We start from the raw sequence: 26,180 nt of genomic DNA on the forward strand, positions 1-26,180 counted from the left end.
TTGTTTTAAGATTTGATAAACTTATAGATGGGAGTGTTAAACAGAACCAACATTCGTTGCAAGGATTGGGGAAAACCCAAAAACTCAATCAAGTCTGGGTTAGTGTTAATTGTTAATAGTACTTTAAACATTTGTAATTTACAGTACATAAATAGTTATGATAAAGGCTTGATTGATATATTGACTTTGCTTATTTAATTTTCATGCACTAATTGATCTGTTGGGACAGCTAGATTTGGAGTCTTTAAAAGCCAAAGCCAGCAAATACTTTCTGCTAACTCAAGCTTAAGCTTCAAATTTGAGAACAAACGTATACTTAATATCAGCGCTACTGCAGCTTATATTAAAAATAAATTTATAAGCTGCGTATTTGGCAGTCGTCTGCTTATTTATACTTATACTATACATGCCAAATATTAAGCACTCTGTAAATTATCTACAGCAAGCAGCATATACCCTGCGTATCCAATTTAAAGTAAAGTGTATAAAACGCAACAGCAACAACAACAACAATATTGTCGCTTAATATCCACTCACACAGCCATTGAGTTCGTGAGCGCAATCTCTGCACCATGTTTCTATCATGCACACCCCGCGCACTTCGCTGCCCCCTTACAGCTCACCAAACACCCTTAGCCTAAAGCTACGCTAGATGCCCGTGACAATTGCAACCGGAAACGCACATAAATGTTGAAAACTAACTCGATTTTTTACGCTGGCTTGTTGCTGTTGCTGCTGCTGCTGTTGTTGTTGTTTTTCATGCTGCGTGGCTGCTGGCTGCTGGCACTGGATTGTTGCTATATTTTTGGCGCTGTGTGGCAAAAGTATGGCAACAAATATTATGGCTAAGGCCATTTGCTGTGCTGTACTGAGTGTGCTGTGCGCGCTGCTGAGATTGGCAATAAACATTGAAATTGGCAGCGTGAGCGAGTGCGCGCATTAAAATTAATATGCCAACTAATATATAACATTGGAATTCTCTATAAACTCGCTTGCGAGCGATAATTAGCAACAATTGCCATGCGAAATTAATTGGCGCAGTCTCATAAACAGTTCGCATGGATCTCGTTGCGCAAAGTAATCAAATATAATTTTCAAGAGTTCATTAGAATTGTACGCAAATGTGCATAATTTTCAAATTAAAATTCAAAAGTTTGCGTTTTGGGCCAACAAATAATGAACTTGGCTATTGGCAAGCTGTTGCCAATAGTCAAAAAGTCATAAATTTTTGCCAAATGCAACAGCAACAAGAACAACAATGAGCCAAACAATAACAACAACAACAACAACAACAGCAAGTGAAGCAAGAAATTTGTCGAACCGTGTTGCCTGGCCGAACAAGAGCTTTATGAGCTATGGAGCTGCTGCTGTTGCTTTCAATAATAACAATAATCAGAACGAGAGCAACAAGATTAAAACGACATTTCAATGCCGCTGCTCTTGCAATAATTTTCGAATTTTCATTTGCGTTGGCGCCTTCACAGATGTTGCTACTTCTGCTGTTGTTGCTGCTGCTGCCGCTGCCTTGACACCCACGCAGCAGTGTGGGGCGAGTCTTAGCTGGAAACGTATTTTTCCTTTTTATGCCAAAAATTCTGTGAATTATGTGGCAGCAATTGTGTTGCGAGTTCGATTTTCAGTTCACTGCTTTTGTATTGTTGTATAGCCTATAGCCTGTGGGCGCTTCAAGTGTTGCAAGTGTGTGTGTCGCTTAATTATGTGCGCTACGTAATTGGTTTATTATGTAAGTTTGCCTTTAGTTAGATAGCATACAATTTGAATGACAAAATGGGGCAACAACTGCATGCAGCTGTGGCTGGCTGGCCCATTATTATTTTCATGCTAAGTCTACACACAGCGAAAATTGCTGAAGAAATGACAAAGCAAATAGCAGCCAGCAGAACTCGCTTGTAAATTAAAAGCAGCTGCAGAAATAATTTAAATATAATTTATAATTATGTATTGTTGATTCAAATCAAAAATAAGTTAGTTCATAACAAAGGAATTGAGTTTATGTAAGGCAATGCAAATTAACAGCGGCAGCATAACATAGTTTTAAGATAACATAGAATTAACATTAGAGCAAGTTAACATAAACATAGATCACTTGGCAAGCTTACAGAGTGTTACAGATTTTAGACTTTAACTTATTTATGTTTCTTACAACAAAGCAAATAGTCATAAATAAATAGTTAGACTATAAATAATATAGAATATAATATCCCAGAATATAATCCGCCATCAATATTTAATTTAAATATTTAAAACACATACAACATTTATTAACATTGTAGTGAATTATTTACATCTCTCTATGCAATAAAAAAAGGTTTCTAAATTCTATATACATATTATCTAAAATTAATTCAATTGCCTAGAAATATATAGACTAACATAAAAGTCGCCTATGTATATGTCTTAGTACTGGAATTTAAATATTTATAAGAAATACAACATTTATTAATATTAAAGTGAACTATTTACACCTCTCTATGCAATATAAGAAGCTTAATAAATGTAATATACATATTATTATATTATCTCCAACTAATTCCATTGCTTAGAACTATTTATTGAAATTTAACAGCAATGCAACACTATTTAGTTTAGATTAAGTAATCTTTTGTAGCCAAGTAGCCTTTAGCTGATTGTAAGTAAGCAAAGCTGCTCATATTATATTTTGTTTAGTGTACAATTGAAGCGCCTATTAGCCTGCTTAGCCTATTGTATTTATATTCAATTATAACGCACTTTGTTATGTGCTCTGTATTATTTGCACTGCAAATACAAAGATAGCTACAAACATAGCTATAGATATTGCTTTAGTTCTGTTTTTATAACATGCCCAAACATTTTTTATATTTTTCGCATTACTTGCATTTACACACACACAGGCACACACACACACATACATAATGTTATCTTTGCGCTTCCGGCTGAAAGCATTTCTTCTCTCACTCTTGCACAGTTGCTTTTGCTCTATCTGTCTTCAACTATCTGTCGCGCGAGCGAGCGAGCGAGCTCAATAGCCCCCAACAACAGCTTCTTGGGTATATATGGTCAAAAATAAATGGCTGATTGAATGAAAGAGCAGAGAGACCGAGCCAGCTGGCAAAAACTCAAGCGTAGAAAAGGCCAAGTCATCGCCTTAAAGGCCAATGGCGGCGTGCGCCAATTTCCGCTTTTGCAACTACCCAAAAAAAAAGAAGTTGCTGCATACATTTAACAGTTGTTGCAACAACAACAACAGCGACTGCATTAAATTTGCTGTCTACAACTTCAAGTCAATTGCTGCAAAATTTTCAAACGCTTAAGCCGTGTACATTATTATGCTCGCACTTGAGCGTCGCTTGCAGTCGTTGTCAGCAGCGAGGCAGCATAATTGAAATTGTTTGCGCAATTTTACACTCCAAAGGCTAATGGAGTAGTCGACCGAGTCGACTTGCCTGACTTAACTGACACAGAAGCAGCAGCAGCAGCGACTTTCATTTGGGCCAAAGCGCGCACAAGGCCAAGCCAAGGCCAAAGCAGCAGCAAATGTTAAACAAATTGAATTTGTGCAAGCAAAAATTTGTATACAGCTTAACAAGCTGCAAATTGGTTTAAGCACAAAAACCAAAGCAGTTGCGTAGTTATTAAAAATAGTTCATTAATTAAAACTCTAACAGCGCTTGTGGCATGCATTTGTATTTGATTGGAATGCAATTAGAATACTTGCGTGTGCTCAACTGACAAACAATACGTGCAGCGAGTGGCATGTGGCATGTGGCATGTGGCAAGTGGCAAGGCTGGCGGGCGTGCTGCTTTCACACCTTAGACAAGTCTCAACCACACTCGACGTTATTTTTTATTATTATTTGTTTTACACATGTGCATACTTTTTTTTTATATTTGTTTTGCTGCTTCTTTAGCTCCTTGTTGTTGTTGTTTGTTTGTTTGTGTACGCATAACGCCTGCAAATAAAACAGAAATTACAGCTCATTAGAAAAATGAAACAAAAAATGTAAATAAGCTAAAAAAAAGGCAAAAGCAAACAGCAGGCGTGCGCAGCAGGCAAAAAAGGATTCAACAACAGGATATGCCAGCCAGACGAGTGAAAAATGTAAATAAAATATTGCACATTGTAAGGGAGCTAGGGAGAGCAGCAGCAGCAGCTGCAACGCCAGCCACTTGAGCACGTTGTCAAGTGTATGTTGTATGTCTGTGTGTGTCTGTCTGCTGTGTGTGTGTGTGTGGCGCGTACAGCAGCCTGAACACATTATGCGTCGTTTAAATAGCAATAAATCTTTGCATAAAATTGCGCGCGCGCTCGCCCCCAACAACAACAACTTTAATATGGCAAATCTGTGTTGCTATGTTGCTGGACGCACTAACGATGTCCATGCCGCATATTTTGCTGTAGCTAATTTCAGACGCAAGCCAAGCCAAGCTGACAGCAAAGTCAAAGTCATCAGTTTAGTAAGTGTGGCCACATTAAAAAGAAAATAATAATGCTGCTGCTGCTGAGAAAAATCGCTCATCGTTGTGTTGCCTTCAATATTGCAGAGCTTAGCCGCTAAATGCAGCATGCAACGTCGCCTGCCACACACCCCATTCATCTTATTTAATGTCAACAGCAGCTCAGCCACGCACTCATTATGCTGCCTGATCACAAAAGCCAACAACTTTAAGGCTCAAATGCAAGCTAGGCAAAAGCTTTTCAGCATTTTGCTAGGCGGCGGCGGCTGCTTAAAAATCAATTTCAAAACATGCAGTTTGCAACCAAAACTGTCTGTTCACACACACACACACGCACACACACACATTTATACATTATTCTCTTGCGCTGTTGTATTCTTGTCGTGTCTGAGGCGTAGCAGGCAGTCTCATATGCCCAGGCACAACACAAAAGCCAATAGCCGTCAACCAGGCGCAGAAGTCATCAACGTCGCTGCTTTGCCACGCTCATGCTCTCACTACAATTTTCATGCCCAGCTTGCCTCAACGCACATCATAGCACCAAGCAGTGTACAGTGGGCTGCAAAGCAAAAACAATGTGTTAAATATAAGTTTTAAACTCATTCAAGTTCATAACTTTTTATAGCTCAGGGAGTTCAGATTAAGTCCTTAACGCGCATTGTTGCTAATTGAGCTAGTATATTGTTTAAACAGTAATTTAGTAAATCACTAAGCCTTACTAACAAGCATGTGCTTAATATAAGAAGTGTAGCTCTTCATATTCTAGCTCTATGCTATATATAATATATAGAATTGTAAATTCTAAGAGCTTACAATAAAAAATCTGCAAAAATTATTTAAGTAAAATCTTAGTAAATTCTTTTTAATACTTAAGTTGACTTTGCATTAAGTTTTAAGAATTTCAATGGCATAAATAAACAAATAAATAAAGGAAATCAATAACAATAAAAATCTTTGACCTTAAAGTGAAGACTATAGACATATACAAAGGTCGAAGCTTTTGCTTACAAGTATAAAAAATATTTGCAACGACGACTTTATAATTAGCTAGCGAGTGGCCTTATTGACAGAACAGTGTTTACAAATTAGGAGCACAGGAGCTTTAAAAATTGCCTCCAACTCCAAACTGAACTCAACATATGCTGAATTTGCTCTACAGCAGCTGAGCGTAGTAATAGTTTTGATATTATGATTCAATATAAGTAACATAACAATTTAAACAAATCTTCTACCTACGTTAACTTTGACTCTTAAGACTTTTAATGCTTACATTAAGTTCACTGCCTTTAGTATTTATCTATTATTCAGTTGCACATACAACAAACTGCATGCAGTTGCTTTTGACTCTAACTTCTTTGCTTATAACAACAGCACTAATCCTTATTTTTTACTCACTTTTAAGCTTGCAATCAACCACTGTGCGCGTCAGTGTCAGTCTTTGTTGCTTGCGTCATGCGTCAGGTGTGCCATTTTAATAAATTATGCATCGCAGCTAAATGCTTAAACAATTGAATTTTATATTTACATAATATGTAATATGCTGTGACATCATTATGTGCCAAGCGGCGGCGGCTGCGCAGGCGGGGGGGAGGCAGGCAAGTTCGCGCAGCAGCCTGCAATCTTTATTGAATTTATGTTTTGGCCAGACAAAATAGCGTTGACAGCAGAAATTTAAGCGTCGAAAAGTTATGGATACAAATTTATATGCGCTGAGTAGCGTTGCCCACATTGCTATGCTATGGTTTTTGTCTAATATGCCGCATACGCCACTTGGGCCAAGCACGCGCTTGTAAAAGAGCAAAAAGAAGACTGCGTGAGCATAAGGCCAAGCCAATGTGCTTAATTACTTACAACAAAGCGACACGTGACTGCCACACACGCACACACAGACAAAAACATGTGTGTGTGTGGGTGTGTGTGTGTGGCAAACTGGTTTGCGTCTAATCAAAACTTTTATTTGCATGAAATTAAATTCAAGCAATTGCACTTAATTTACCAAACAGACCCGAGAGCCCCAAAAATCTGACGGTAGGCGCAGGCCGCATAAACAGAGCGAGATAGCGCTAGAGAGGCGAGCGTGCGAGCGAGTGAGACAGCAAGCGTCTCAAATATAAAAGAAAAGATTTACGCAGCGGCAAAAGAAAAACGAAACGAAATTAAAAAGCAAGCAAGCGTAGGAAAAGGCCAAAGCTACAAGTGCGGGCCAGCCGAAGTGTGGGGTGGGGAGGGGTGGTGCGATGGGCGTACAAATTATGAGCATGCTGGCAGAAATCTAAGATGATTTTTGGGCGTGGCATTTGCAAGCTGCTCCCGCTGCTGCTGCTGCTGCTGCTGCCTTTTGAAGTGTGCACAACAAGGAAACACACAAACGCACACATACGCACTCTAGACAGCCATAAATAAAGTATTTGATGTGCATGAAGTTAATGTCTTATTATGCCCAAGTTGTCAAAAACAAGCGCAGCGGCAGCCTTGAGCACAAAGTAGTTAAACGTTGCCCCAGCACAGCGCTGTTAAGTTTGTCTTAATGTGTGTGCGTGCGTCTGTGTGTTGAGGGGGCGGGCATTTGGGGTGTGGCTTTTATTAACTTAAGCGTTGAGGCTCAAGTTGTGGAGGCAACTTGAGCGCTGATTTGGCTAAAGCAGCGTCTGCTTAATGATAACAAACTCAACACAAGTGATAACGCGTCAAATTACCAACGCGAGGTGCGTATGTATGTGTGTGTGTGTGCATGTGTGTGTGTCTGCCGTCGCGGGTGTTGTAAATACAATCAATGAATTTCAACTGGTTGCCTTGACTGCCGCACATAAACCCACAGCCAAGCAATTGTCTGCATATGTGTGTGTATGTGTGCGTGTGTGTGTGTGTGTGTGTGTGTGTGTCTGTGGCAAGAACGAAATTAGGCAAATATAATGAATTTATGCTGGTGGCATCGCTGCCTTTTGTAATTTGAGTATAACGCAAGCAACTCACTCGCTCTTACGCTTAAGTGGCTCTGAGCTCTGCTGCTAAGCAGATTTTATGTGCTGATAGGCAAGCACTAAGAATTCTGCGGCATTCTAGGGTTAAAAGCAATTTCCACGCTTAGTAGCAACGTGGGAAAAGTAACGCGCTGCTGTGGTCAAGTCTGTTTAAGCAGCGTCGCTTGAATTTATTGGTTGCAATCTGATTAAACGTCTAATGCGTATCAAGCTCGTAGGCAAACGCAGATGCCACATCATGTAGCATGCGTCAACAAACGGAAATGTGCAGTTGTCAGCAAACAGCTTCAGCAGCGCCGAGATCAGCGCGCGTCCATAGCCACGCTGCGAGGCCATCTTATCCGCCGAGTACTCAAAGCGACGCACAGCGAACAGAATAATCCAATAGGTCAAAGTGCGATAGGGCGTCATCACATACTTGTACACCAGCCAATAGCCCACAATGTGTGGATAGTGTGAGAGCGAGAAGCCTGCAGCTTCATAGATCACCAGCTGGCGATAGAAGAAGCCAAAGAGCAGCATATAGATCAGCAGCGTTGTCTGCAGCATGCAAAAGATTTTGGTCAAATGTAGATGGCGCTGATGACACAGCTCGTGAGCTATAAACGCCACCAGCTGCTCCTGCTGCAGTCCATGGCCCACATCCTCCTCAAACAGCTCCGACATGGGCTTGCCAAAGTTGAGCACCAAACTGTCGAAAATCACAATGCACTTGCGTCCACACAGATTCCAGGCATAGACGCTGCCATTGCTCACAGCATAGGTGTTGAATATGTAGACGCAGTCGAGTGGGAAATTAAATTCCTGCAGCGTAGGCCTCAGTGCATCCTGGAGTGCACCAGCGGGCAGTTTGGTCACTTTGCCAATGCAGGGCGCACCAAAGAACGTAACCGTAACAATGGCAATCAAGCTGAGTATCAAGAGGAACAGCCAAATCCATAGCACAAAGTAATACTCGCCGCCGTAGGTTTCGATCAGCAGGAATATAATTGTGATCGGAATGAGCGGCACTTGCATAAAGACTATAAAAAACGCCTGCGTGCAAAGCACCCCCACCAAGGGCATGCTGGTGCGCTTCGATTCCGAGCTATAGTACGGCTCCACCATTATCTTATTGTAGAATATCAGCGGCAAGCCGCGCAGCACCAGATAAATGGACAGCAGCACTGCAAATGCCATGTTATGCCACATGAAATCCTCAATGATGCTGTACCAATGCATAGTCTGCAGCCAGAGCCAAGGAAACACGCAGAAATACAATTCAATGCAGCTCATAATGGCATCCACAATTAAACCGATAAGCTTCAGTTCTACGTTCATCATTTCCGAATCCTTGGCCGTCTTGAACTGCGCATCCGACATAACGTTCTGCATTATCTGCGGCGGATTCTGGGAGCGACTGCACAGCCGCAGCTGCCGCCAGCACAGGCAAACGTGAAAGAAATTATGCAATATAATCATGCCACAGAGCACATGACGCAGCAGCACAGGATCGTTTAGCTTATAAGTCTTGGGCAGCAGCTGCCAGCCGATGCCATTGTTTGGTATATCAGGCTGCTTGATTTGCATGGGATCTTGATATAATGAATATGAGCCAACCATTGTTAATTATTGAAACTTGAGAATTTTAACAAAGCTACGAAAGTTAACTTGGATTGTTTGAATGCTAAGACGCTGTAGTTGAAGCACAAATGGCTTTTAGGGCGTGCATATCACAAAAATAAATCTATGTGCTCTTCATTTCATTTATGCCTAAGACATTAGCACTAAGCACTAAGTAAACTTTTCAGACTCTGTAAATGAAGCACAAAGGGCTTTTAAAGCATGCATATTAATACTACATATCACACTACTAAAACTATGTGCTCTGCATTTCATTTATGCTTAAGACATTGCAACTAACTTAAAGAATAGTAAACTTGGCTTGTAGTTTTGAGACGCTGTAGTTGAAGAAAAAAAAGGGCTTTTAAGGCATGCACATTAAAACTAATTGGAGATATATATTCTTATCTATTTATAACAGAATTATATATATTTGTTTAGTTTATGCTTCAAGCATTAGACATAACTAATAAAAAAGTAAACCTCAGTCTAAGACTCTGTAGTTTAAGCACAAAGGGCTTGTAGGGCAGGCCTTGAGTTCGCCTTGCTGCTCACCAAAAATTGTCTAAGTCAATACTCAATGCCTAAAAACATTATAAATCATGCAAATTTGTAGTTTAGAAAAGTAAACTCGAGCAGTAGCTTTGAGACTCTGTAGCTTAAGCACAAAGGGCTTTTAATGCAAGCAGACTTAGGCCTTCTGCACACCAAAAATTGTCTTTATACACTCAATGCCTAAAAACATTATAAAGCAATGCAAACTTCTAGTTAAACTTCAGTGCCGCAGCTGACAGTTTTACAAGCACTGCATTTAGTCTAAAAATTTAACAATTGCTCTAGCACTCACCACAACATGCTCCGACTCCGACTACTGCTTGTCACCAGCAGCATCAGCAGCAGCTCGTCGTCATTATCAAGCAACTGTGTCACACTTAATAGGTTTGGTCCATCGCCCCAATACAAAAACTTGTCACAAGAATTATGAAAGCCAAAAGCCAGCAGTCAGCCCAGCCAGACAGACAGCCAGCCAAGCCAACCAATAGCCGTAGCCAGTAGCAGTAGCAGTCAACGCTCTAGCTGGAGAGTGAATTGGCTTCATTGCGTCTAAATGTGGTGTCGCCCCAGGCTTTGGCCAACGTTGCCCCGTCATTGACATCAAGTGCGATTTCTTATCTATCTCGCTTCTCTGCTCTCTAGACACGAGAGCAGGAGCAGGAGCAACGACGAGGGTAGTTCCAAAATTGGTTTGACACTTTTCAGTGTTGGACGATTTAATGATGCCTGCAACAATTGGTGGCACGCAGCGCGTAAACGACAGCTAAGTGTGAAAACTTTCTAATAATATTGTTGCTGCTGTTGTGCTATACAAAATTAAATTGAATACATTTGTTGTTGGTTTTGTTTTTCTTTTGTTTGGTAGTTAGTTTACACATTTATTATATTTCAAGAATTTTAAACTGAAGTAGTGTGAGAAATTTATTCTCAGCTTGTACACATACAGTAGTAATAGTTGCTTGTTGTATTTATGAGTGAATTTATAAATTAAAAGAATTTCCATTAATTTTGCTTTGCTTGTTGTTATTTTTTAGGGGGAACAACGGGAATGATCCTTTGCCAACAGCTTTCTACACACGCGCGCGCTTCTCTTTCAAGTTCAAAGTGGTTACATCATTTACGAAATTATCACATACATAATTGTTAAAAGTATTAAACTGTAACTGTGTGTGTGTGTGTGTCAAATAATTTACAATTGGTTTGTTGTTTTAACATAAATTGCTATGTTTTTGTTGTTGGGTTGATATTAAATGAGTGAGGAGGGGGTGAGTTTGGTTTGAGTTAACGAATACAATAAAACCGTGAGCGGTTTGTCTTCAAAGTTGTACGAAAACTTAAACTTAGCTATTACTTAATTTAACTTAAACTCTAGCGCCTGCTATTATTTTGCTAATCAAAACAAATTTGTTGTAAGTGTGTGTGTTTAATCGAAGCGCGTGTGTCGGCCATCGCCGTTTCTGTTGCCAAAGCCACCGCCACCGCCGCCACCGCCATCACCAAAGTTGCGTCCATTGCTTAAGCTGCCCTTCTTGAAGCCACCGCCGCCATAACGATTGCCACCGCCGTTGCCATAACGTGAGCGTCCACCGCCACCGTCGTAACGCGAGTTGCGTGCCATGTTCTCTAGCGCGGGATTGATTTCCTATGTGAGGGAAGTAAACAATTAGTAGAGATTTGTTTTAGATGCGCGTGGGAGTGGGAGCGCGCCTGGGTTACATACCTGATTAGCCTCTCTGAGCACATCGACGAGTGCTTTAGCCTGCTTAGCATTGTTTTTCGTGAAGAATGCAAAGGATGTGCCTTTGGTATTCGAACGTCCTGTGCGTCCAATGCGATGAATATAATCCTCGCTGTTTTGTGGATAGTCAAAGTTGATGACATACTTAATGCCATCCACGTCTGCATGTTATCAAGGATTAAAGAAAGTAAATTTAGTTTAGTAATTGTTATTTCGACTATAATTGGTAGTTTATTATTTTTCATATATTTCATATCAAGAACAGTTGTCAAATAGCCAAATAGTTTTATCTCTGCTTTGCTTAGTGGTGCTCGCTTGCAACAATTTTTAGCGCATTTTTTTGAAATCGAGAATATATTGCTTACACTTTGAACACACTTGTCTTTTTTCTTTTTTTTTCATCGCTTTTGAATAAAGTTTATGTAAGATATTTATTTTGTTTTTTTTTTATGCAAAAAAAAGAGAAAATGTTTCAAAATGTACGTTACCTTCTTTTTGGGGGGTTGTGCTATAAATTGTTATTGCAATTTTTCTCTCAATCAAAATCTCAAAGTTCTGTGTGGGCGGCGCCGCGCGCAGCTCGTGATCCAAACTCTCACTCCATCATATGAATATATTATATAAAACCAAATGTGGCTGTGTGGCGAGAGCATCGAGAGTTTGTTGCATTGAGCCCCGCGTGCGCCAATTAACGTAACGTAAGATCTCTCTCCTAGCCAACCCAGAGATCTGTTTAGTTGACCACAGAGAGAGCACAGGGAGGTGTCTTAAGAAAACAAGCGGCGTGTTCCAGTCTCAGTTGGCCACCCACTATACGACGGGCGATTGGCGGCGCAGGCAGGCAGGGCAGGCGGGCAGCACACTGGGCGTGATAGGCGCGCCCAATTGGTTTAGCTAGGCACTAAAAGCAAACAGCGACAGCAGCAGCAGCAGCAGTGACGACACATCGTATGAAGAGAACTCCATTAGAACTCAACTCTTTCCATTGCAGCAGCTTCTCCGCTTCTCACACACACAGAACACACAGAAATCTTCATTGCGTACACTTTAGCTGTTCTCTTGTGTGTGTTTAGAGTACGTGTGTGTGTGTGTGTATTTTTGTATGTGCGTGTGTGTTGCATGTGGTGCAAGTGCATCATTCCTCTGCTCCAGGCACTGGACTTGGAGTTTGCTGTTGCTGCCTTGGCTGATAGTTCGTAGTAGATATTTTGTGCTTAGCAACCGGCCGACCGACGACTTTTCAGCCTCGCGTTAATAACTTTTTTTTTTTTATTATTATTTTGTCTCTCGACCTGCATTTTGTAGCGCCGCCTTCAACTGTTTTTGGGTTGCCATCTTGTTACACTTTACGTTTAGTTGCTTAGTTGATTGATCGATTGATTTATTTATTGATTTGATTGATTGATTGATTCGATTGTCTCTTTCTCAAAACAGAACACTGCAGAGGCCACGTATGATGCATGATGTTGGGGATATATATTATATACACATCTGTTTACGTTGATCGCGCGTCCGTGCGGCAGCCAAGCGAACACGACTCGATCTTTGTGAACTTTAAAAACCTTTTTTTGCTCAATTTAAATTCATTTTTTATAAGCAAAAATTGCTCAAGTTACGAGTACTGCTAACGGTACTTGTAGTTGCTCACTTATCCTCCCCATCATACTACAATAAACGGCCTCTGTAAATGAGAAAGAAGGAAGAGAAAGAGAGAGAGACGAGAGGCAGAGAGAGACACGCACACAGACATAATAAATGCATATGCATAAGGCATATTCCATATTTACATAATTTTTTTAACGGGGGCGGGCCGGGACGGGTGTAAGGGTGGGGGGGTAAAAATTCATGTTGATTATTAAAGTTTGACTTTTTGCGAACTTATGACTAAAAGAAACTGTTTATACTTTTTGTGTACTTTTACATATTACTGGCAATCGCGTTGTTCTTGTTTTTACAAACTAGATGCGCAATGAGAGGGGGAAAGTGATGCGGGGTGAAATCTAGAGGATTGGCATTGGCAAGTGGTAGTTATGTGTGTGTGTATTTTAGTAAAGTTTAAATGCAAGTGTATGCGTGTTAAGCAGAGTGTGTGTGTGTGTGTAAATGAAATGGAGTAGGGGTATTCGTGACGCTAAAAATGATTTGAGTTTGATTTAATTTCAACTTTTAGGGTCATAAAATAACAAAATTTATAACATTTCAATTGCAAGTTTCAAGGTAATATCGAGAGAATTGAGACTTAAAGCAGAAATACCCAAAAATCAATTGACAAACTTATTATGTTTATACGTAAATTCAGAAATAAAATGAATTCTTAGAGCTTATGGAATTTTCAAACTAAAAGTTGAAATGAAATCAAAATCAACGTGCAATCAGTTTGAATAACACCCCTAGTGGTCAAAACTAAGTAATGTGAATCTAAATTTCTATTCATATAACTGGCAGGGAGTACGACTTACCCAAACCACGAGCTGCCACATCGGTAGCTACCAATATATTGGATTTGCCCGATCTGAATTCGCGCAGGACAAAGTCACGTTCAGACTGTGACTTGTCGCCGTGAATGGCGCCGCAACGAACTCCAAAGCTGCGGATAAATCGCACCAAGTTGTCGACGCGACGCTTTGTCTCAACAAAGATGATGATCTTGCCGGGATTCTCGCTTGTGTCATAAATATCTGACAGCAGTGTCTTCAATCTGTTAAGAGAGAGAAATTAGTTCAATTCTGGCTTGCACCTTTTTCTTGAACTCACTTTTCTTCCTTGCTGAATTCATCGCAAACATCGACCACTTGACGAATATTGTGATTGGCCGACAGCTCCAGAGAGCCAATGTTGATCTGTATGTAGTTGCCAAGGAAATCCTCGGCGAGCTGCTTCACCTCCTTGGGCCAGGTAGCGCTCCACATGAGCGTCTGACGATCTGGACGAATCTGTGATACAATTTTGCGGATTTGTGGCTCGAAACCCATGTCCAACATGCGATCAGCCTCATCCAATACCAAGTAGGTGCAACGCTTCAAGTTGGTAGCGCCAGCCGAGAGGAAATCAATCAGACGTCCAGGTGTGGCAATAACAATCTCACAGCCACGCTGTAAGTCACGCATTTGGCCGCCCTTGGGAGCGCCGCCAAAGACGCAAGTGTTGCGCACATAGGAGGAGGAACCGAATTCGGTGGCCACCTGTTGGATCTGCTGGGCCAGCTCACGTGTGGGTGCCAGCACCAGGGCAATGGGTCCATCGCCGCGCTGCAGAGGCTGCTGATTGTTGATGTGCACAATGGCGGGCAGAATGTAGCCGAGCGTCTTGCCGGAGCCGGTCTTGGCAATGCCCACGAAGTTGGCACCACTCATGGCAATGGGCCAGCCTTGTGCCTGGATGGGTGTGGGCGACTTGTAGCCCTGGCGACGAATCTCCTTAACAACATAGTCGGGCAAGTAGGCCTCACCAAAGTCCTGAATGGGATTGGCAGCCTGGCCACGAACTGTGATCTCATGCTCATCGCGATAGCGCTGCACTTCATAGGGCGAACGATTCGCCACTGTGGGGTGCTCTTGATAGAAGTTCTTCTTGAACGGAGTCAAATTTGAAAAGTCCACGGGGCGCATGGGTAGATCTTGGCTGCCACCTCCACCGCCGCCACCACGACGATCTCCTCCAAATCCACCCCCACCACCGCCCCCAAAGCGAGAGCCACCTCCACCGCCACGATGATCATCGCGACGTTTTTCAATACGGCCGTTGCGTACGCCATGATAGTCATTACCGCCGCCGCCTCCACCGCCAAATCTGTTGCCGCCTCCTCCGCCGCCACCGCGACGATCATCCTCGCGATCTCGTCCGCCTCGTGAGTTTGTGCCAAAGTCACGATCGTGTGGTGCCCTGCAATTAAAAGGGAACAAAACAATTAATTGACAGTTTGCTAATTAAATAATTGTCGAAAATTAAGAGAACCCTGCATGGGCAGGTAAACATCAATTAATGTTAATTTAGCACTTAAAACGCACTTTGATCGCATGCTGTCAGTTTGCCGTTTGTTGTTTGACTGACTGGCAACGCTAAACGACGACTGACAAAATAAAAGCGGCACATAGTGTGTGCGCGCGTGAGGGAGACAGCAATACAACCGCAATAAACTTAAATAAAACTAATTGCGTGTTGGGGAAAATTAAATAAATATCGAATAAAATGCAAACAGTAAAGCAAATTTGATTGACAACAACATGCAATGTGCTGCACACATTCAAATGAACATATACAACAACAACAACATAATGTACATATGTATGTAATATAGTAATTTATGATGTACAAACATACAAACATTTATGCACGCCCTTCAATTGCCTTGCAGCAGCAACTAAACAAGTCGGCACCTGGCAGCGGCAACCAAAACTCAAATGTTTACAACTATGACATTAATCTATTACACAGCTATATAAATATATATACTTTTGGGGCTGGCTGGTGGTTCGGTTCGGTTCCTTCTTCGTTTGCAGCCAGACACGCTAACTTGGCCAACTGTCAGAGCGGAACGCCTGAACGTTTATTAGACAGCAAATGTCTTGTCTTTGGGACTGCCAGCCGCGATATTTACTTGTGTGTGCATGCGTGTGTGTGTGTGTGTGTGTATCTACCTGTCGCGCTTTGACATGCAAAAAGGCAAACCATGAGCGCTCGCGACAGGCGGACAGACTCTCATAATCAATTGGCGTCATTTGACATTTTAAACCAACAACTATAAAAGTGCGAACGAGATAGCAAGCGTATGAGAAGCGCGAGCAACAGCAATGTGTAGGCTGTATAACAGCTCTGACAGCCGGCGATAAAATAAAAATACTGTACTACAAACTGTTATACCTCACACGCGAGACATAACCCACACAGCCAGACACACACACACACACACATTCACCCATGTATATATTAGCGTGTTCGTGTTTAGGGAATACAGACAAATTAAAATGCTATAAAATAGCAAACGAAGCAAAGACACGTTTCACAAATCAAGCCAATTCTTTTTATGACGTAGTATGTACGTTACCTTTTTTTTTTGGTCTTTCCTTTATTATTTTTATTTATTATGCGTGTTTTCAGTTGTTGGTCTAATGAAGCATCAATAAATCATAAATCTTGCCCGTTTGGCTTTCACCACTGCACTTCGTTTTCGACTCTCCACTCGTTAATTACTCATCGTCAAATTTGAGCGTATAGACACTTACGAATGCTGAGCACAAAGCGTGGGCAAGAAAATGGCGACGGAAAAAACCAAACACATGTACGAAAATGTGTTTTAAGAACATGCGGTTTTTTCTTTTATATAAAAAATTTGTGCAATTCTTGTTACTTACATTATTCCAGCAATTTTGTAGTCTTCAGTTTCCTCTTCTGGGTCTGTGAAAAGCGATTTCCTTGCACGTTTGGACACGTTAGTTTGCCTGTCTGCTGCTGCTGCTGGGAGTAATGTCTCGTCGACTGCTCTTGACGTTTCTAGTCGAATCGAAGACAAATGCAGGGCACGCTGAGTCTGCTGATAGCAACTGTTTAAATTTCGAACTGTTGCTGGCTGCTCTTGTGTGCAGCTTGGTCTCCCGTGGAACTGTTGACGTTCTCTGCAGATCAAAGCAAAACTGCTGCTGGCTGTGCTGTTGGTGGAGCAGAAAAGAAAATGGCGTCGTTGCGTTATACTTTTTTCAGCGCTCTTTGGTGAAATCAATAAGTTGCGCCAGCTACAAGTGGTCGCCTCGCACGTTTGACGCGTAACATATTGCACTAATTTTAACATATTTAACTAATGGCTAATCGTATTTGTATAATACTACAACTTTAACAACTATTTTCACACAAAACTCGTGCTCAGACCATCCGCGTGCATTCTTACCTAACTTCGTCCAAAATGGAAATGAAAAAGAGTGTGCCCGCTGCCGCCAATTTAAGTATCAAAACAAACTAGCGTTTGGTATTTTTTCAAACAGGGTTGATTTTAACAGACGCTGTTAATGCGAAACGTGCGACTGTGCGAAGTAAACATAACATAGTTTTCGACATGCCGCCACAATTTTAAGCGCTCAATTTTAGTTTGCGCGCGTTGCTATATTCGTGCTAATAAAATAAAAATACAGAATATAACAAAGTTAAGTGCAAATAGTGCACTGTAATAATGAGCTATTACATTTGCTAAAGCTGTAAGCGTATTTTAAAAAGAGATCGCTGCAGTATAACGATTGCTCGATAAATGTTAGTTGGCACCATTCGCAGTGTTGTGTGAAATATAACTGTAAGTTCAGAACTTGCGTGAAAATAATTTATTAAATACGTAAATCAATGTGATTCAAGTGTATAAACAAGTTAATAACAACTACAAGCCTAACAGATGACAAAAGCTTTTGTACATTTTTGCATGCCGGCCCTTTAAACAGCCATACAAATCATTAATCTTAAGGCAATCGATCTTGCTGATGGTTTTGCGCTGCCCAATGCGCACTCCCGGCTGTAACGGTGTAATTGTGGGCTTGTCGCCCTTCTTTGTGCTAAAATAGTATTCGCCATAGTGCATAACCGAATTATAATCGTAGTCGTAAGTGTATTTACCGCGTTTTTTCGTAACGAGCTTAAAGTTTTTTCTAAACCGCTGCACAATGTTTTCCCAGTGTATCTTAACGTACTGATCGCGATCCGCGCGTGATTGTTCATGATAAATGCCAATGGCATGCATAAGCTCGTGCATAATGCGTCCCTCGCTGCTGAAACAGTGAGCGCTATCGTCATCCGGACGCTGCAGCGCCACCACCTGCTCGCCGCCGCGCTTGCCCACATAGGACCAACAGCCACCAGGTCCATCCTCAGGTGGTTCGATTAACAGATAATCCTCCACCTCGCCATCGTAGGGCACAAAGTTAATGCAGGTGAGTGCATTGAAAGTATTCAAGGCATGTAAGATGGCGCCGCGTTCGTTTAGCGCATAGCGCGGACTTATGTCAAAGGGTATAGTGCCGTTGGGCCACAGGCGCTTGGGATGCCGCATGGGATTAACACCCAGACGCAGCGTTATGTAGGTGTACGGATCAATGGCAATGTCGCCTTGAAACAAACGCGGCATGGTCTCCGGATCATCAGCGTCGTCAATGTCAGGTCCATAAGCATCGTAGTCACCTGCAGTGGAACTTGAGTAACATAGAAGCGATAGCTACTGCATTAAAGACGCACCTGCTGCAATGCTGCTGAACTCGTTCTCAAAGAAATCCACGCCATGTGGCCGCTGAGAATTCTGCTTCCCACTTTCTCTGCTGGGCAAAGTCAGCGTCGCAGTTAGCGTCGCCAAAAGCAACAGCAGCAGCAGCAGCAGCAGCAGCGGCGGTCGCCACAATAAATGTTGACACATAATAAAATTTCTTAAATTTTATGTTTGCTAACTTTTTGTTTGTTTACTTTTTAGAGCGCTCCATGTGCCGACGCGGCCTTAAATCTAACACCAAATTTAAAGTCAAAACCGTACCGCACTGCTGCAGCTAAAAACAGCAACTAAACCAAAGACAAGTCGTAGGCACAGACAGACACGAAAGCGTTGCCAGCAACTGTGTGTTGACTATCATCAAAGCCATCAACTTGTATTTAATTTATGCAAAATGTGCGAAAATAAAAACTAAATAATGTTGGGCTGGCAGTGTGGGTTGCCTAGCTTGGATTAGCTTGGCTTGGCTTGGCTTGGCTTGGGTGCGCGGCTTGGTGTTGGCTTCGCGGTGGATATCGGTGTCGCATCGTCTCTATCAGCTGTAAGCGATGCCGGGCTCGATCGTCAGCTGCTCACATGTCTGCGCGTTTGTAATTTAATGCCGCAATCCAAAAGAGTAATGGGGTAAGTGAATGGCCTATACACTACATAAGAGGGTATAATGAAATTGCCAAATTTAGCATAGCTATGCAAATAAATGTTACACATAATTTGTTACACTTAGCAGTGAGTTCAACACTTTAATATTGCTAAAAAATTAATGCTGAACTTATTTTATAGTTGGCTAATTAAATATGCAAGTTAAAATGTATTTAAAGACACGTTAAGCTGATAAATTAGCTTAACTAGCGAAAGCTAAGCTTAAATTTCATACCCAGTTAGAGTATTTAAAAGTCAAATTAGACTTGGAGTTCATGCATAATGTACAATGCTTAGTTATTGTTGTTGATGTTGGTCAGTTTTCACGTTTTAAAATAAATTTCGCAAAACTTTTGATTTCGTCGTCGCACGCGACAACATTTCGTAAACAATTTACAATTGTATTTAAACGTTTATGTTGACACCAGCGAACCCACAAAGTGGGCCAAGCACTTTGACTTTGATGAGTGTGGGTTACATTTTGGGTGGGCAGCCTAATTAAGATTACGGCGCTGGCTTAAGCCAAGTGTAGTTGATAAGCAATAGTTTACCATATACTATATATGTATATTACTAATTGTGCTTGTGCATTTTAATCGTGCATTATTAATTAGTCAAAGCCAAACGCAAAGGCAAAGACAAACTGCCACACAAAATTGCAACTTAATTTAATCATGATAAATTTGAAATTTAAATGCTAAATGCATTTGCTCTATACAAATGCATAAATCATCTTATGCATGTGTGTGTGTGTGTGAGAATCCTTACAATTTACTACGTATGCATAGTTAAGCAATTATCTGATATCAATTGAGACATTTTCATTAATGTAACATTTTAACTATTTGTAAAATTTATGTGGCCCAACTAATTTCAAGTTGTCACGTAATAAAACACAGCCCAACCAAAGCGTCTAACAATCGTTTCACAAATAATAAACAAATACAAAAAAAAAAAATAAATAAATTTGCATAAAAATAAAATCAAAATAAACTGACAGCGCGCGCTGCTGACAAGAAATTGAACAATGTACAAAACGTTTTTTGATTTGATTACGTAATGACGTTACCAACACACACACACACCCCTACACTTGCTGTCTCGCTCGCACATACGACTGCGCTCTTCTTTTCTTGCTTGTCTTCGTCTGCATTTAAGCTTTTGTTTTTGCTTTTGCCTTTGGGTTTGCCTTTGTTTGTTTTGTTTTGTTTTTGACACCCAAAAGTCGATATCTCCAATTAGATTTTGAATTGAATTAATTGAATTGCATTAAAACGTTTTGTGATTTGTGGCTGCGTTGATAGTCGCGACATGACAACACGCTACATTGCCACGCCCCCACACGCCCAACACGCCCATGCCACCCACTTGGCATAGCCTGATTGCGCTCATCTGCATAATACAAAGATAATATTTTGGCATTGCTGTTGCGCTTGTTGTTGTTGTTGCTTCAAGCACAATGAATATCTTAATTTTCAAATTATTAAATGCTGCAATTTGCGCTTGCCTTTTGTTATAAGCGGGGGCGGGGGCGGGGGCTGAGGCATGTGGCCAGCTAAAAGGGATTTATGTATTAATTATAACGCAGCCAAAAATGAAACTTTTATTCTTTTCCGCTTAATAAAACGAACAGCGTCAAATTCTTTTCTTTTTTTCCTGCGCATGTTTTTATGGCATATCCACAAAAAAAAAAGAAACGCAAAACTGCATAAAGTAGCAAAAGAAAAGACCAAAACTTTTAATGCTCGCTAATGTCGAATTTTAGTTACAACGCGCACCGGAAGCTTATGCAGAATTACGTGAGAGTTGCCATCCAAGTCGGCTTAAATACTTAAGGTTAAACCGCAAACTCAACTCAGACCCAACTTGACAGCTATTGATATGCCACACTAATATAATAATTATTAAACAAATTTATATGCGCTCCACTAGTCAACACAAAAAAATAAATAGAAAGGGAAAAACTTTTTGAGCCTCAACTTAAGAGAGAATATGTTTTACTCTATTTGGGTGGAATTAATATTAAGAGCAACACATTTTACTAACTTAAGTGAGGATTTAAAAAAAGAATATATAAAAATATTATAAAAGATTTATTTAGAAAATCTAATTTATAATCTGAGTAGTATATTCCTATATCAAGAATAAGCTTTAGAATTTTTCGTATTCCAATATTGTTAAGACTTCAAACTAAGTTAGGATTTAAAAAAAAAACAATATATAAAATGTTTTAAAAGATTTATTTAAAAAATCTAAATTAAAATCTGAGTATTCCAATATTTGTTAAGGCTTTAAATCTACAATTTCTAAAGGGTATTTTTTATTTCCTATTTTTTTATATTAAAAATTATTATCTTTGTATTGTAGATATGTTTGAAGATCGAACTTCGAATTGTAAGATAGTCTATGCCTTCAACTGCTGCCTTCAGATATATAATTAACATATATATATATACGATCTATCACCATATATCATTCTTCTTTTGTATATTTGCTTAATCGTAAGCTAAAGAGATTTTACGTAGTGAAAGTTTATATAACTTTGATTGTTTTCTTTTAATTTCAACTTGTCATCACATATGTTTTAAATATTCATTTTTTTGTTATAGTTGACAGACGTTTTGATGACTGATATTATATATATCTTTATGTATATATTAAAACAGTCTATAACAAACACAAGTTTATTGAGAATTTTATCGTCGACTATGCTCGCTTCGCTTTTTTGTTGAAATATTATAAATATTGCCACGTGCACACACACACAAACTTATACACACACATGCTCCCACACACATATACATATTTATGCAATAACGGCATCAAATTGGTGACTCTGTCCCATTGGAATAAACAAAAAATATGATATAAAAAAAGGCAAATCGCTTACGCAGGCGTTATGTGAAGTATGTAAATCGATTCAACACACACACACACACACACAGGCGTGTGGAAAACTGCTTTATATACGAAAATGGTTTTTTATAAGGCATCAAAATTCAAGCATTTGCATTATAAAGCTTGTGGGGTTGGGGGCAGCGTTAGTTACAGTTGCTGGCGTAGCAATTATAAATGAGTTTACTTCAAAAGGAGCGTTCATCAAGTCGCAGCAGATAACGCGCCAAGTGACAAGTGGCATTGCCTACTTTCAGGCAAATTAGTAAGGTTTTGATTTGGTCTCTAAACAAAAAGCGTCAGCGTCAACTGCTAAAAGTCGGAAATTAAAAGCAACTTGAACTGCTTGCTGGGACTGCAGTCTGAGCTATATCTAAGCTAATAAATCAACTTGCTGTGGCTGCTATAAATTCAATTTCTTGGCTCGCTGCCCTGGCCAGCCAAAAAGCTAAAGGATATACACGTAGCCCAGCAGACAAAACCTGGTGTCATTTGTCTTTTCGTACGTCTCTGACTGTTTGTAGTGACTGTAGCCAAAGCGTTTATCACATTTTATCAATTGTCCAAATGTGTACAATCAGTTTTGAGTGCAGCGGGCAACGATACCGCACAATTAATGCTTAAATTGTAGAAACTTACGCTCAATCTATAATTACATCACTGCCCAGGAGCTGTAGCTTAGACTGGAGTATGCGCTAGTGCTAAAGCTACGAGCCCCATTGTGGTTTTACTTTATTTTGAATTATGTTGGCTGCGGTTAGAGGCTCATTTGTAGCAGCCAAGAGGCAAAGAGCACTAAAATCAAATGAGTTAGCAAAGGAGAGTGAGAGAGAGAGAGAGAGCGCGCATCCCTTGGGAGGCATGAATTTGAGTTATGAGTGAAGGCGCCACTTTTACGGGCAATCGTAAATTTTTAGGCGCAAGCTCTCGCGCCTTTCAGCCTTGCTTGCTGATTGTACCTACCACAGTCTGTACGTGCGTCTCTCTGTCTGTCTGTCTGTATTTGTGGTGGCTTAATATTCACACCTTTTGTCTTGTTATGTGACTGAGCGAGCGAGCGGGCGACGCTTTCAGCTGTGAGTTAAAGTCGAGTTATTTATGTGCACGCATTACGCTTGATAGTGATGGGCATCAGTTAGTTGTGTGGGGTGGTGGGTGGTTGGCTGGGTGGCTGATTGCTGATGGGTCATGCTTTATTATTTACTCTTGCGGCAGCGACTGCCGCTGTTATTGTAATTGAAAGGTATAAATAACATTAGGCAAACAGCAAATAAATTTATGTTGTGCAGCTGTGTGTGTGTGTGTGCTTGACCTTTGTACTTCACACCAAGTGTATGTGTGTGTTGCGTGTCAGGCTAATCTCTTCGAGTCCATCACACAGACGCACATATTTATATTTTATCAAATTTATTGGCAGCTCTTTGTGTGTGGTCTGCTCATCAAAATGTTATTTATTATTTACACTACACATTGATTACTATTATTTGCTAATAATATTATTATTTGTGCACCTCTCTTACTCTTTCTTCTTATCAATTTGTGCCCGCTAGCAATGTGTACACTTATATTATAGACATATACATCTATTTTATTTGCTTTGCTCTGTGTTATGCTTTTTTGGCAATTTTTCATCTTATTTATGAATTCGAACTCGAACTCTCAACGCTTCGTTGGGCCCCTCAAGGTATTTGCCAAATGATAAATATTCCTTTTACATTCGCTGCCTTTCACTTCATATCAGACACACACACACACACACACAGCTTTTATTTATTGCTTTTTTTATAATTGAATTTGAATAATAAATAGACACAAACACTTTGCCTGCCAGGCTACTCGGTTGAATTTTTGCATTCTATTGCGGTTTATTAAGTTATTGCAGCAACAGACAGACAGACAGACAGACAGACAGCCAGACCAATAATAAATGTATTTAAAAATAGACTTTCCTTGCAGCATTGACAAGGCAGCAGCTTAAATATGCCAATTGCATATATAGTATATATGCTAAATCAATTGTTATGCACTAACAATTGGTTTATTAAGACAACTTATGCCTAGCACAAATTTTATTAGTAGGTGTTGTTATTTATTTTATTAAAATACTTTAGCAATTGTTATTTGCTTTAAACAATTCAATATGCACACGTGTCTGGCACACGGCAGACAGCAAATCAGCTTTTGTTGCTATATAGCCCAACATAATGTATTAAATATGTATTGAACAGTCAATGAGCATTTGCTTTTGGCAACTTGCGTGCGGTTTTTGGTTTTGGCTGTCAGTACACTAAACGCCTATTAGCCCCAAGCTATGCTACACTGTGTGTGTGTGTGGGTAGCTCATGCAATATGCATGTCCAGTGGACTAGACGACGACGACGCTCTGGACGCTTTTGGAGTAACAAGCTAACGACTTGTCCCAAGTGGCGCTCGCTATGCTACGCGCCTCTCTCTATGTCTTTGGGTTTTGTTTATGTGTCATTTAAATTAATCACGATAAGTGACGAAAAGTTTCAGTTTGTGTGTGTGAGTTAATTAATTGACGCCTCTATTTGTTTGCGTGTGTGTGTTTGTGGGCTGAAGATTTATAAACAACACATTAGCGCGTTGCCTGGACGTTCCACTGACCGCATTTCGCAATGAGTTTCAATATGTGCGCAGACAAGGCTCTTAACGTTCTAATTTCAATGAAATTTTGCTGCATTGACAAAAGCAGCGAGCGCAACTACTGATGCATTACACACAAACAAACGCACACGCACACACAGACACAAATGCAGTGAGAAAAATTGTAATTTAAATAGCAATTTTGCATTCAAATTATAGTTGCATAAATGGAATGTTTCAAAAATTCAATTGAATTACTAAACATTTAATATGCTTAGTGTTTGAATGTGGGCATGTTTCATTTTTGAAATGTTTCAAAAGTTGTGCGCACATTACATTCTGCTGTACATTAGTTATATATATAAATATAAGAGTGTTGTACGACATATCTATATACAATGCGTATCTATTTAGAGTCAGCACAGCATTCAGCAAATAGATATTGCTTGGTTTTCTTTATAAAATCATGCAAATTATTCACAAATTATTAAGAGTTGAATAAAAAGTGAAAAAAGGCAATAGATAATTTGATTAGATTAATATTTATATCAGTTATCGCAACCGCATCTATGTAAAATCAGTCCAGCATTCTTGTCTTAAGGCTTGTTGGCAAATTATGTATTAAAGCAAATAAATATTGCTCAGTATTATTGGTATAAAAAAGCAACTCAAGCTCATAAATTATTAAATAAGAGTGTTGGAAATACAGTAGATAGTTTGATTAGATTTATATTTATATCAGTTATGCAATTTTATTCTATCAGAATCTATTTATAATCAGTTCAGCATTTCTGTCTTAGGCTTGTTATAAATTAATTCGAATTTCGGCAATTTCAAGCCCCTCTCATAAATTATTAAATAAGAGTGTTAAATAAAAAGTGAAAGCAAATTCAGTTTTAGATTAATATTTATATTTAATACGAATATATTTAGAATTAGCTCAGCATGATGTTTATAAATTTTAGCAAATAGATTTTGCTGTTTTATAAAATTATTCAAAAAGCAGCTCAAGCACATAAATTATTAAATAAGAGTGTTGCATAAAAGGTTAGAAAAATAGCAGCATATAATTTGATTAGACTAAATCTATTTAAAATCAGTTCAGCATTCTGCTTATCAATTTAAGCAAATATATATTGCTTTGTTTTATTGTTATAATCAGAGCAAGCCTTTCAAACTTATAGCTACTGCGCTATATATTCAATCAATATGCAGCCTTAGGTCAGCTGCGTTGTAAACTTAATTGCAAAGCATTTGTCATTGTTGTTTTGCGCTCAGTGTAAGTGCATATGAGTTGGGTTGTCAGCGTAGTCGCTGATGTAGCTGATGTTACGCAATTGACTGCTTACCACAATTTGATAGCGAAAGTAGCAAAACGAGTCGAGCACATTCGCTGCTGCTGCTGCTGCGTTTGTTGGTGCTGCTGACAAGGTGCCAATAGCAATGGATCTGTCATTGGTTGTTGGCCATTGCC

The 26,180-nt window shown here is 39.9% G+C and overlaps 3 protein-coding genes across 4 annotated transcripts; all 3 read right to left on the minus strand.

Moving 5' to 3' along the window:
* Positions 1 to 7,561: 7,561 nt before the first annotated feature.
* On the minus strand, positions 7,562 to 9,102 carry LOC108602237 (CAAX prenyl protease 1 homolog). The gene has a single exon (XM_017990284.2). The coding sequence runs from the start codon at positions 9,039 to 9,041 to the stop codon at positions 7,590 to 7,592; it is 1,452 nt and encodes a 483-aa protein (XP_017845773.1). The 5' UTR covers positions 9,042 to 9,102; the 3' UTR covers positions 7,562 to 7,589.
* Positions 9,103 to 10,437: 1,335 nt separating this feature from the next.
* LOC108603879 (ATP-dependent RNA helicase p62) lies at positions 10,438 to 17,134 on the minus strand. Of its 2 annotated transcripts, none has more exons than XM_017993051.1 (5): positions 16,686 to 17,134; positions 14,089 to 15,216; positions 13,794 to 14,032; positions 11,317 to 11,495; positions 10,438 to 11,238 (listed from the first exon to the last, which is right to left on the minus strand). In XM_017993051.1, exons 1-5 carry the CDS (start codon positions 17,117 to 17,119, stop codon positions 11,020 to 11,022), a joined length of 2,199 nt encoding a protein of 732 aa, XP_017848540.1. In that variant the 5' UTR covers positions 17,120 to 17,134; the 3' UTR covers positions 10,438 to 11,019. The 2 variants fall into 2 exon arrangements, 1 of the variants encoding a protein (XP_017848540.1); XR_001915327.1 differs by lacking the exon at positions 10,438 to 11,238 and adding an exon at positions 11,823 to 13,015 and having other exon boundaries at positions 11,407 to 11,495.
* Positions 17,135 to 17,692: 558 nt separating this feature from the next.
* Positions 17,693 to 18,715, minus strand: LOC108601415 (low choriolytic enzyme). Its single transcript, XM_017989314.1, has 2 exons — positions 18,541 to 18,715; positions 17,693 to 18,486 (listed from the first exon to the last, which is right to left on the minus strand). Exons 1-2 carry the CDS (start codon positions 18,713 to 18,715, stop codon positions 17,693 to 17,695), a joined length of 969 nt encoding a protein of 322 aa, XP_017844803.1.
* Positions 18,716 to 26,180: the final 7,465 nt, after the last annotated feature.

This window comes from Drosophila busckii, chromosome 3R (assembly GCF_011750605.1).
Source record: "Drosophila busckii strain San Diego stock center, stock number 13000-0081.31 chromosome 3R, ASM1175060v1, whole genome shotgun sequence".
NCBI classification, from domain to species: Eukaryota; Metazoa; Arthropoda; class Insecta; order Diptera; family Drosophilidae; genus Drosophila; species Drosophila busckii.